This window comes from Cynocephalus volans, chromosome 14 (assembly GCF_027409185.1).
Source record: "Cynocephalus volans isolate mCynVol1 chromosome 14, mCynVol1.pri, whole genome shotgun sequence".
Classification (NCBI taxonomy): Eukaryota; Metazoa; Chordata; class Mammalia; order Dermoptera; family Cynocephalidae; genus Cynocephalus; species Cynocephalus volans.
The window spans coordinates 44,218,931-44,232,062 of NC_084473.1; the positions used below are offsets into that span (position 1 = coordinate 44,218,931).

Below are 13,132 nucleotides of genomic sequence, written 5' to 3' on the forward strand. Positions count from 1 at the left end.
TTCTATTAATGTAGGTTAATTTGCCTTTTTTTGGAATGTCACGTAAATGAAATCATATAGTATGTACTTCTTGACATCTGGCTTCTCATGCATGATATAATTTCTGAGAAATCCATCCATCATGTTATATATATAAAAGTTTGTCCTTTTAAAAAAGTTTATTAGTATTCCATTATATAAATATACTACAATCTGTTTATGAATTCTCCAAGAAACGTTTTTTAAACGGAGAGGTAGAAACCCAGTGGGCTTTCCTCTCAGCATACATGGATATATCCATTCATCTGTGCATCCATCCACATACTTCCCACACACCAGGCCCTGGGCTCTCACTGGGGTGCAAAGATCAATGAGAAGTGGGCAGAGAGGATGATGACAGCGTAGGGAAAAGGCACACACGTAGGGGGTGCAGCTGACATGCTGTGCTGGTTCAGAGGCAGGAGGTTGATCTCTCCCTGGGAGGGCTTCAGAGAGCAGGTGGCTGTGCTTAGAGCCTTCAAGCAGGATGGGCTTTAGAATCCATGGAAAAGCATGGTGGGGAGGCCCCTGCTGGGAGCAGAAGGAGCAAATGAGGCTCTGGGAAGGTGGAGGCCACAGGCCATGGTTCCCGAATTCACTGCTTTGCAGTGGCCAGTCCACCTGAGGCTTGGGACCAGCAGCCTGACTGCCAGCCCCTGGCATCGCCTGTCCCAGCGCTGGACCCAGAGGTGGGGCAGGAGGGAACCCAGGGCAACTGCATAAATGCGGGTCCACTCTGTGTCTTCTGGAGTTAACTGTGTCCTGCCATCTGCGGTTGGTCTCCCGGGCCAGGCATCTGAACAGTTTGTATTTCTGTGCTGCCTTCCTGCGGGCTGGACAGGCTGCCCGTCTGGGGAAGAGGGGCTGGGCCAGCACTGCTTGCCTCCTTCCTTCTTTCTCTGTTCCTCCTCCCCTGTTAGTCCTCTGGAGTGAAGAGCTTGTCCCTCCTGGTCGTGAGTCATTTGGCAAGAGACACATTGACACTCAGTGACCTGGGGAGCTGAGTCTTTGTGTTGAGCAAGGGCCTTCATGTTCTGTGCCTGCCTTCCCCCATGCTGAGGCATCCTGACCTTTGGACCTAGTCACACCCCAGCCTGGCAGAGGGCAAGGTCACTGAGTCTGTATGCATTGGCATCTAGCCAAGAAAAACAATAATAATTCCCTGCCTTCGTTTGCAGAGCACTTTGTACTTTGTCAGACATGATCGGGCTTCTCATTTTTTCATCCAGCCAGCCGGTGCTTGTCCAGTACCTACTGTGTGCCAGGTGGTGGAAAGGTGAACACAATTAGGTTGATGCCTGGAAGGAACCTACAGTCTGGTTGGAAACGAATAAGTATAAGAAGTGGTGAGATGGGAATATGTAAAGCATAGACCAGGGCTCAAAGGAGGGATGGTCAGTTATGCCAGGGAATATCAGGAAGGGCTTCATGGAAGAGGCGGCATTCAGTGTGTCAGAAGGTGAGCAGTAATTTTGGAGGGACTTGGGAATGGGGGCTGCATTCCAGGCAGGAGAAGCGACTTGAGCAAGTTGGGAAGGCATCCCCAATTCCAGCAGTTGAGAGCAGGAGGTTGGGTGAGAGATGAGGCTAGAGAGGTGACAGGAATGGGTCTTGGAGGGCCTGGTGTGGAGCGTCAGGAGTTTGGACCTTACCCTGTGGCAGTAAGGATGCCTGGAGGGTGTTAGAAGGATCCCCCTGAGAATTAGAGTGGTGTGAGACTGGAGGCAGGGAGGCCAGTTAGGCCAATGTGGTTATCCACTCAAGAGAGAGAGCCTGAATAAGGTCGTAGGAGAAGGTGGAGGGGAGATTTGAAATGTTAAGGACTTGGTCATCAGTTGGATGTTGGGGATTATAGGGTAGGCAATAGTTGTGTTCTAATACAATCCTTCAGTAAGTTTATCTTGAGCACCTCCTACATGTAGAGTACAGTGTGTGCACAGAGATGAGATAGACACGGTTCCCACTCATTGGAACTGAGAGTCCTGAAGGACAGCACTCTGGTCAGATCTGTGTCATCTTCAAGTGACAGAAACACAATTCAAAGACTGACAAAAAAGAAAAAGAGAAGGGAAGGAGAATGCAGGTTTATTGGCTCATACACTGGAGAGTTTCAGAGGGTAGAGCTTTAGGCAAGGCTGAATCTAAGTGCTCAAACAGTGTCTTTAGGAATCTGCCCTTTTCAGTCATGTCTCATCTTTACTCTGTGTGGACTTTATTTTTATTTTTTTCATGTCTAAGAGTTTATTCAATGTTTTTGAGTAAACAAAGTTGTAAAGAAAAACAAAAAACAAGCAAAAAAAAAAACACCTGACGAGTCTAGTTTTTCTTTACAGCATTCATTTCTAATAAATCTAACAATGATTTCCCTTCTTTGTTTCTTATATGTCTTTTTGTTCGTTTTGTGGCCTTGGAGCTATGCTTCTAGTTCATTTATTTAAAATTTTTAAAATTGTGGTTAAATAAAAAACGTAAAATTTACCATCTTAACCATTTTTGAGTATACAGTTCAGTGGTGTTATCTGTATTCTCATACACCTCATTTTAAGGCAGGTTCTCCCTAACATTTCCAGGTTGACCTCTGGTACCAGCTTAATAGCCTCAGTGGAAAGAGTAACAATTCTGAGACTGGTTCTTTTATGTGATCACCCTTAGCAATCACCGTGGCCCTCGTGATGGGCTGTGACTGCAGGAGGGGTGGTCAAGGGGGAAGCGAGGTGTCGTTACTGAAGGATGGGAAGTGGACGTCAGGGAGGCAGAAACTGAACGCACATAGCTTACGCCAGGTAGAAACTGTTCGGTTCTCTGGGAAGGGTGCATGTGTAATGCTGTGTAGCTCGAGCTCCTGCTGTGCGGGGTGCTGTGTTAGACATGTGACAGCCCGGAAAGGTTCACATTTGCCCACGTAGAGCTTTCAGCTAGTGGGGGAGAGAGGAGCTGGCCATAGATGACCACAGTACAACGTAAAGAGTGGTGAGCACCTGGAGAGTGGATGTTGTCTTCTTACTGGAAGGAGGAGTCAGGAATGGTTTCCTGGGGGAGTTGGACGGGGGGTGACAGAGTGTGATTCCCCACGTGGGGCCTGGGTGCCTTCTGTGGGCCTGTCGCTTGCTCCTAGCCATGCTAATACCACCACTGCTCTAGCTTTCTCCCTGCCCTTCACAGACCTCCACCTCCTGCTGGCTGCCCCAGAGCTTATGTCCCCTTGGATGAGCCCACCCTGGGCCCTTGGGAAGGGCCTGGAGTCAGGGGGCCAGAGCAGCGCAGGTCTGAGGCGCTGTCTTCTTCCCGCAGGCCTCTCCCTGGAACGCCTGCCCAACTCCATCGCTTCCCGCTACCGCCTGACCGAGAGGGAGGAGGAGGTGATCGCCTGCTTCGAGAGGGCCTCCTGGATCGCCCAGGTGTTCCTGCAGGAATTGGAGAAGGTGAGCGGGGAATAACAGCACTGTGATAGTAGCTGCTCTCCAGTGAGCACCGATATCTACAGGCCCCCGCTAAGCCCATGCACCACCCTTGTGCAAATTAGAAAAGGGCACTTCCCCCCACCCCCGAGGACACTCTCCTTCATCGGCTGGAAAACTCATTATAGTACACTGATTCTGTTAGCATGAGACTCTTTACTGCCAGAAAATAGTTTTAGTAAATAAGTGAGTCTGTGCCATCTGTGAGGGAAGAGGAACTCCGTGGTGAACGTGACCTGTACAGCCAAGTGACAGTCCTGTTTGAATTCCTCAACTTGTTCACTCCTCACAGCACCCCTAGGAAGTAGGTATTATATGTATCCCTGTTAATAGATATGGTTTAGAGAGATTAAATTGTTTGCTCACCACTCTGCCCTTGGAAGGGGTGGAGCAGGGATGGTTTTGCAGTTAAACATCCTTCCCTGTCCTCAGGTGCCACACAAGCTCCTTGCTGGATCCCCTGGGGGTTGGGGTCTTGAGGCCCACTCTCCAAGCCTTTCAGAGGCCAGCAGAGAGCTGGCCAGTGGGACTCTGGTGATTCTCAGGCCCCCTCATCTCTCAGCGCCCCCCTCTCTGCCATGAGCTTGTGTATCGACCCCAGGTGTTAGCAGCATTCCATGGTGAGTGTCCCCGTGCTTCCTCTCTCGAGGGGCTCTTGGTTTAATGCCAGGACAATGGGCAACTGTATTGACCGAGATACTGCTAACGTTTATTGCGTTTGTTGCATTCCTGCTTTCATGTCACGCACTGCTCTGAGTATCTTAAATCACTCTGTAATTTAACTCTCACACTGCCTGGATGAAATAGGGACCATTGTTATTCCCATTTTACAGATGAGGAAAGCTCAAGGTTGGAGAGGAGTTCATGCAGCTTCTTGGAGTTCATGCAGTTATGTGGTGTTGGCAGGATTTGAACCCAGGGAATGTGGCTCTGATTACTTGTGGGGGAGACATCAAGGGTGGTGCTTAGGCATTCTGTTTAATAGATGTTTAGCAGATGTTGGATGGCAGATTCTGTAGTAGGGTAGATTGGGATTGACGTCCTGAAGGAGGAGGTGGTCATGAGCTGAGAGACTCAGAGCCCACGAAACACTTGTGCCTCACCTACATTGGCAAATGCCACACTGTCAACCCAGCACCTGTTTTTGTGATGGGTCTTTTTGGAGAAGTCCACCTCCGGCCAGGTCAGCTTTCCTAGAGCAGGGATTCTCAGCCTCAGTACTATTGACATTTGGGGCCAGGTAATTCTTTGTTGTGGGGCTGTCCTGTGTACTGCAGGATGTTTAGCAAAATCCCTGGCCTCTACCCACTAGATGCCAGCAGCACCCCCCTCCCCCAATTATGACAACCAAAAATGTCTTCAGATACTGTCAGATGTCCCCTGAGAGCAAAATCACACCCCCGTTGAGATCCACTGCCCTAGAGTCCCTCTGCTTGATTGGACTTCGGGAGGAAAGGAGAAGTGATGATTGAGGGCTCAGCCAGTTCCAGTGCCCGTTTCCTGGCAGAGGCCACCTGGAGACTGACATGGCTGAGTTGACCTCCACCAAGGTCATGTGGATCACTGCTAGACAGCAATGTTTTAAGAGCTCTTCATATGTGAATTCATGTGGTTTGGAGGAGACTTTTGTGAGAAAGATAAAATCTCCTACTGTGCCGGAAGCCTAGGCTTTGGACTTTTAAAAGAGGATTCAGGTGATGAGCTGTAATGGGGTCCAGGGCAGGAATCGGTGCCTGGTGGCATGGGCAGACAAAGGAGACCCGGTAGCTGGTCATCTCAAGTTGAGGGAGGGCAGACCACAGACCCTGTACATTCTCAGAAATGCTGTGTGTCCGCCTGAGACCCAGTCCCAACCTCTGAGGTACTAAGAACCTCTCTTAAATCTTTTTTGATTTCTCAAAGATAAGGTGGGAGAGCCATTGGGTTATTTCCCCAGATCAGGCAAGGAAGGTGCTACTGAAGGCAGGCCTTTCTCAGTGGGTTCGAGCTGAGGCTTAAGCAACAGCTCGGTTAATAATGTAATTGTCGCTCAGCTTCTCCTGGAACCTGAGATCTCAGCCCTTGGGATGTTCTGACATTCCATGCTTGTATGACAGGGACAATGTGGTACCCGGCATGTGGTAGGTGCTCAAATGTGTGTGAAACGAATGAGCCAAAAAGTAGTAGATATAGCCTGGAATCTATAGCTGGCTAGACTTGAGTTTGAGGTCCAGGCTCACACCAGCTTTGTGACCTTAGGCACTTTCTGAGCCTCAGTTTCCTCATCTATAAAGTACAAACAAAATCAGCCTTGTAGGGTCATCGTGAAGCTTAACTAAGATTTTGGCTTATGGTGGTTCCATAAGTTTCCTTTTTCCTTCTCTTTCCTTATCTGGGGTGGACATGAGGGTGTGGACAGCAGTGGGTCACAGGAGACAGCCCCTGCCCTGTGGGAATCAAGTCTGGTGGGAGATGAGATTTGCATATGCAGAGGAGCAGGGACCTGCATGTAGTGATCTCTACCACGTGCTCAGGCAGCACGTGCTGTCTGATTTAAGAGTACTCAGCATGGCCCTGAACAGACAGGGAAGCCCTCACACAGTAGACTCTGCAGCCTGACTTCCTGACTCTGCCACCCACACCCTCAGTGACCTTGCACAGGAAGAGAACCTCTCTTTGCCTCAGTATTCTTATCTGTGAAATGGGAACAATGACAGTTCCTAATAGGGTTGCTTAAGGATTAAATGAGTTAATAAACTTAAAGCTCTGCAATTGTTGAATAAAGAATGTTAGACCTGGGGCTTGTGGGCATCCAGCATTTGGATGGGGAGAGAGTGCTTTAGACGATTTTATGTGAAAGCAAGTTAGGTCGAGCTTTGAGAATCTCTGGGACTGGGATGGCAATGGGGCCACCTCCTCGCTAGGCTGACCCTCACTCCTGGCCCCTCTGCCTCAGAACTTTGAGACTGTGGCTCTCTCTCTGTCGCCCTTCCCAGGCCACAAATAACAGCACGTCGAGACATCTGAAAGGCTCTCAGCCGGCAGACTACGAACTCTCCTACTTCCTGGAAGCCGCCCTCCAGAGTGCCTACGTGAAAAACCTGAAGAAGGGGTAGGTCGCTGGCAGCCGAGTGGGACCTGGATGTTTCTCTCTGGGCCGGAGTGCTTTGGACGTGGCGGAGCCTGGTCTCCCTCCCCGGACTGTGTGTGCCTGCGCACTGTCCTGAGAGGATTGAGTGTCACATCTGGTTGGAGGTGTACAGGGTGCTCTTGTGGGAAGAACCAAGCTTCAGGGAGCTGCTGAAGCAATAAAGGCTGCCCGTGCTTTTGGGGAGAACTGCAGAGATGAGAAACAGGAGTAGTTGTCTTTAGGGGGACAGTGGAGCCCAGGAGCCTGGAAGGAGACGTCGAGAGCGAAGGACAGTGAGCTGCTAGCGGGTGCTGATCTGGTTTAGTTCCCTGTCGTCTGAGGTGTGGGTAAAGCATTGCGTGTCTCTGAGCCTTGGGTTTCCCAAAAACCGAACGGGAAGACTGGTTCCTGCTCATTCTAGCTTTCAAGGGATGGTGAGGTGTAACAGGGAGCATGGTGAAAATAAAGTCCTGGTGTCATTTTGAGGGTGTGACTGTCCCAGCTGATGTGGTAGCAGCAAAGCTTGTTTTCCTGTGCATTGTCTTGAGGACCCCTGGGAAAACTCGCCCACCTGGAACCCAAGAACCATGGTACCAGAATGCCTTCCTTGGTCTTCTTTTCCTGGGTAGAGAGGTTCCCTCCACCCCCTGCAGAGCATGGAGGGGTGGCTGGTGCTGGCGCCGAGCCGGGAGTGGTGGCTTTGTGGTGTGTGTTGGGCAGTGGCGAAGGAGGGAGAAGCTTTGAGAGCAGGAGGGCACCCTGCAGGCAGGCGTGGCCCTGGAGCGGTTCTGCAGGTGGTCCTGCCTGCTGGCTGTGCCTCCATCCTCAGGGGACTGCCAGGCGGGAGTGGGGCTTCCTACCTGTCTGCAGCAGACACTTTGGCCCCCTCCTGCATCATTACACCCCTCCACAGACACTGTGGGCTGGGGCTGGAGGACGTCATAGCAGGAGAGGGGACTGACATACTGAGTGCAGCTGTCCTGTGGCAGTTGTCACATGCCTCACCTCACTCAGCCTCCCTGCCAAGCAGGTGTTACCCCCTCCTCACAGGTGAGGGGACCCAGGCACAGTGGCACACAGCTTTCCTTCCTGACGGGCTGGAGCTCTCTGAGGCCCATATGTCATTTTGGGTATGATTTATCTAATTAAATGTCACTTCTTTCATTTCACCTGTGTTTGAATAGATAATTCTCGCACATGGTACCTGTTTGGTAGGAAAAAACAAACTTACTGTTTTCTCCTGCTCTGTGCTCTCAACGTAACACAGAACCCTTCTGTGAGCAAGAGTGTGGGGGTTTTCCCACCCACATCCAATTCTCTGCAGCACCCGTGGCGTGTCCTACAGTTCACTCCAATTCTGACGCCAACAGAGTTAGCACAGGCCCCACAGGCTCAGGCCCACAAGTCTGCTTCCCACCTAAGATGCCAGACGTGAGTACCTGGTGCCCGGGTTACCCACAACTTCTGTCTGACAAGGGTACAAATCAGAGGTTCCTGTGACCCCTTCTCAGGTTCGATAATTTGCTAGAGCAGCTCACAGAACCCAGGAAAAGTTTACTTACTAGATTACTGGTTTATTATAGAAGGTTACAGCTCAAGAACAGCCAGGTGGAAGAGATGCCTACAGCAAGGTATGGGGCCTGCGCCACGCCCTCTCTGGTGTACCACCGCCCACATGTTCAGCAACCCAGAAGCTCTTCAGACCCTGTGCTTTTGGGTTTTTTTATGGAGGTTTCATTTGTTATATAGGCATGATTGATTAAATCATTGGCTATTGGTGATCAACTCAACCTTCAGCCCCTCTCTGGCTATATTAGTCTGTTTCTGTTGCTTATAACAAAATACACAGAACTGGGTGTTTTACAAAGGAAATGAAATTTATTACTCATGGTTTCGGAGGCTGAGAATTTCAGAATCTAAGGAACACATCTGGTGAGGATCTTAGTGGTGGTGACAGTGACCCAGGGATCTCACATGGCAGAAAATGGTGGAGCAGAGAGAGACCAAGCTCTCATGTGCTCTCCTTTTAAAGCCCTCAGAACCACGCCCCTGACCATCATTATTAATCCATTCACTAGGTATGATCCTGCAATCTAATCACATCTTCAAGGACCTACCTTTCAATTACTGTAATAGGATTTTCCCATCCTCAGCAGTTATAGTGGGGATTAAGATTTGGGGGGACATTCAGCCCAAGGCACTGACCCTTTACAGAAAAATTTGCTGAACTGTGCTCTAGATAATCACTATAAACATTTTGATGTGTGTCTTCTGTGTTTTTCTATGTATAGACATGTAGATGTATTTTCAAAACCAAAATAGTATCCTATAGTACACACTGCCTGTAGCCTGCTTTGTCCACTCATGGCTCAGCTGTGAGCCTCCTTTGTGACTCTGCTCATCTCTCTACCGCATGAAGTTGCTCACTGTGGGGGTCAAGAGGAAGGTGGCCCAGCCTACTCCTGCAGGGGGGCCCAGGGCTAGGTGGGTGCAGGCACACAGTGGACAGCAGCCGAGGAGATTCACAGAGACAGGGGAGTTGGGACGGGCCTGAGGAGGTGGGATGGGGCCGAGGATTCTAGTGCTTCAGAGATCTGCAGGTGAGGCCCATGGCCTCATAAGTTTGGGAGACAGTGGCTTAAAGACTTATCAGACCCTTTAGAAAGGAAACCTGGATGAACAAGGTAGTCGGTCCCCAGGAGGAGGCAAAGGCATGTGACGATTTCCAGACTCTGATTGACACAGAGCGCTTGTTTGGGGGTGAGTCTCTGTTGCTCTGAGACTGCAAGGGGAGCCTCTGACTGAAACACAGGGTCTGGTGCTGGCAGCTGTTCCACCCAGTGAGCAGCTCTGCCCAACCTGGCAGCCCTGGCCCATGAGGGCTACATACCTTTCAGGGTATCAGGTATTAGAAGCCCCTGAGCTTAACTCCTCCACTGCCTGGAAGAGAAGAAAGTGGAGTCCCTTGTCCAGAATGCAGGGCACGCCATGGTGAGCCCACTCCCAGGAGGCACAGGTGGCCAAGACGGCTGTAGGCAGGCAGGGGCCAGGTGCGTTGGGGGAGACAGTCCCTTCTCAGCTGCCCCCTACCCCCTTCCCTCCCTCTTTCTCCCCTCTGCCCTTGCTGTTAGAGGGGGTGGAGTGGGGGGCTGCAGATGGTAAGGACAGGGTGGAGGGGTCCCAGCCAGGTCCCTGTGCTTTCCTGAGGCCTGGTGGAACAGGAGACTGGGAAGCACAGCTCTGGAGGCAGCATATGCGGGAGTGAATCCTAGCTCTGCTGCCAGAAGCCTGATGGCTGTGGTCAAGTCCCCTGAGCTCTCTGAACCTGCCTGGCAGATCAGACATGATCACCAAGCAGAGCGCCTGATATATTGCAGCTGCTTAGAGAATCAAAGCCAGTGTTATCATTTATTTTTATTAATTTTCATGCAGTCTGCAGCTGGACAGACTGTGAGCCCAAACACTAACTTTATACCTTGTTTTCTTTTTTTAATTTCTCACATGCTAGGCCAGGGAGGTGGTGGTGTCCCCCTTTTGGACATGTGGATTTGGAGGCCCAGAGAGCCAAGGTGGCTCACGCCAAGGGTGTGGGGCTGGCCATGGAGCCCTGGGCTCCTCAGACCACCTGGGGCCAGGGAGTGGGACCCGGGGAGTGGGTGGGCGGCCCAGAGGTGCTGAGGAGCACAGCTGCCTCTGCTCCCTCCACCAGCTGCTTTTCAGGTTGGTGAGCTTTGGTTTCAGAGGAACGGTGGCCCAGCAGCTGGTTCCTATTTCTGTTGCCCAGGCAGCTCTAGCTGGAGCCCCCTCCCCTTGGGGAGCCCCTCCTTCTGCCAGTTGTGAGCTCCAGGGGATGAATCTGGTGGGGGATGCACAGAGAGGGGGCACTCAGCTCCTTGCCTGCAGAGGTTTGGAAAGAGGGGCAGGAGTTCTTACTCAGAGGCTCATCAATGCCTTATGAAGCCCAGAGTGAGCCTGGGGAAGTTGAACCTGTACAGCAAGGCTTACTGCAGCCTGTTGTTGTAGACAAACTTATTAGAACACAGCCACACCCATTCATTCACGTGTTGTCTCACTGCAGAGTTGAGTAGCTGCAACTGAGACCTCATGGCAGAGCCTGTAATACCTGCTCCCTTTATTTGCCCTTCACAGGAAAGTTCACTGACCCCTTCTCTGCAGAGTTCATGGAGCCTTCTCTCCTAAGGACCCTCTTAGGCATGAAGGGCAGAGGTGCTGTTCTTATACAGGGGAGCCCTGTGGAGTAGAGTTTGTGGGAAGCGGACAGTTCTGATTTCAATATTGTCATCTTCACTCATTCATTGAACGAATGTTCGTTATAATAATGTATGCCACTTATTAAGTGCTAAATTTGTGCCAGGCATTTAAGTACTTCACTTTCATGTGTTTATTATCCTTCCAATAGCCCTCTGAGGTGGGGACCATAGTCAGCATCCCTGTTTACAGTGGGAAACTGAGGCACAGCGAACAAAAGTGACTTGACGTGGGCAGAGGTAGGATTATGTACTCAGGGCCTGTCCGACTTTCAGAATTGGTACTCTTAACTACTAGGCTACACTGCCCACAGCAGAAATCCTGCTACTGAGACCCTGCAGCCACCCTCGAGGGGCTCACAGCCTAGCTTTGACTCCCCCAGTATGCGCACACATGGCAGGTGCTGTGTCCAGCTTCTGGTGTGAAAAACGTGGTGGGTGCCCTCACCACCTGGAGGAAGTCGGGATGGGGCTTGGGAGCTGGAGGCCACTCTGTGGCCTGATCAAGTTCCTCCTCTCCCCCTCTGGCTTGGCTTCCTCCCCTCTAAGACGGGGCTTCTGTTTGTCCTGCATCCCAAGGGCATGCAGGTCCATGAGAGGGGCGGAACACAAGAACACCTTGAGTGCAGAACTAGGCACAGGAGGTACTGCTGCTGACTCCTCCCTCTGGGGACCCCCGCTGCATGTCCTGCGGCTGCCTGCTCCCCTTCCTCACAAGCACAGTTTCTGCAGGTTAATGAGGTTAACGTGGACATCAAGGACAGCCAGGAGGAAAGGAAGGAGAGAGAACAGCTGGTCTCAAGCACCTGCTGGGTGCCCAGCTGGACCTCTTGTTTGGTGCATATGCTCTGTGAAGGTCGTGTGAACCCATTTCACTAGGGAGGGGACAGAGGCTTGAAGAAGTTGAGTCACTAGCCCAGGTTCACCCATTGGGATTCCAGCTTCAGGTCTGAGTGGCCTTGAAACCCAGGCCATTTCCAACTTTGTGGGGGTGGAAAGGCAGCCTGTGGGGTGTATGGGAGAAGGACTGGGAGCCTGTGAGCTGACGGGGCTCTTCTACTGCTCTGGGACTCTGAGTCACCATTCTCAAAGGGCAACTCCTCTTCCTGTAGGTGGTCCCACCTCTCTCCACAGTGGGCCTGTTTCCTGCCCATGTGCATTCTGCACACTCAGGCTGTGCATGAGGGTTGTGTGTGTGTGTGTGTGTGTGTGTGTGTGTGTGTGTGTGTGTGTGTTTGTGTGTGTGTGTGTGGTGATACTGGCAGTGGGCAGAGGCATTAACTAACCGTCGCCCCTCCAGGAAAGCCTAGGTCATTTCAGTTACTCTTTTGTTCCTGGGACTCTGCTCCCCTCCCTCTGTCCTTTTTTACTCCTTGAAGCACAGATTTCAGTTCTTACAGCCACCCCACCCCACCCCTGCCTCGACCACACCAAATAAAGAGAAATGGAAATTGAATCATCATTTCTTTCCAAGTAAACAGCCCAAACATTTTTAAGTCTGCAAATGTGAGCAGCCCTCCCTGGGACACATGGCAGTTACTCAGCCTTTCTGTCTGTTTCCTGTGGCCACATCCAACCAAGAAGTGGCCCCAGAATGTGACAGATATTTAAAGCAGAGGTTGCAGCCCTGTGTGCCTGGCTGGGCTGTAAGTAATTTCTTTGCATCTTTCCTCATAATACTAGTTACTATTTGTTGAATACTTACTGCATGCCAGGCAGAATGCTAATGCCGTTGTACATGGTCCTATAAAGTAGGAACTAAACAATCCCCACTTTTCTAAGGAAAGGAGCAGTTAAGTGACCTGTCCAAAGTCATGATGCTAATAGGTTGTAGAGCCAGTGAGCCTGATGCTGCACATGGGTCTGTCCAACCCCACAGCCCAAGGCCTTGCTCAGTACCTAGTCCCAGACCCAGCAAACTGCCTGCCCGAGGTAGGTCTGCATCAGTGAGCTTTTGTAATTACATATTATTGTTCTTTGGTCAGACTTCTGTTTTCCCAGGTTACTAACCATTTCTAATATTTTTCTTACACATTTGTTGTTGTTGGTTGGAAGGTGAAAAACATAAAGTCAATATAAATATAAATATAAATATAAATATTTCGTCCAGGGTTTTTCAGTCTCAGCACTGTTGACATTTTGAGGTAACGCTTCATTGTGGGGACTGTCCTATACACTGTAGGTTTCAGCAACATATCTGGCTTCCACCCACTACATGCCAGTAGCATACCCCCTAAGTATGACAACCAAAAATGTCTCCATACATTGACCTCAGAGTG

The 13,132-nt window shown here is 50.7% G+C and overlaps 1 protein-coding gene across 2 annotated transcripts in view; it reads left to right on the plus strand.

Annotated features, from left to right (window-relative positions):
- The window catches only part of TTC7A (tetratricopeptide repeat domain 7A), a 120,957-nt gene that overhangs the window by 26,277 nt on the left and 81,548 nt on the right, over positions 1–13,132 (plus strand). For both annotated transcript variants that reach the window (XM_063077878.1, XM_063077879.1), the window contains 2 exons: positions 3,310–3,440; positions 6,452–6,567. In XM_063077878.1, the coding sequence (XP_062933948.1) occupies positions 3,310–3,440; positions 6,452–6,567 (247 nt within the window). The remainder of the gene's footprint in view (positions 1–3,309; positions 3,441–6,451; positions 6,568–13,132) is intronic.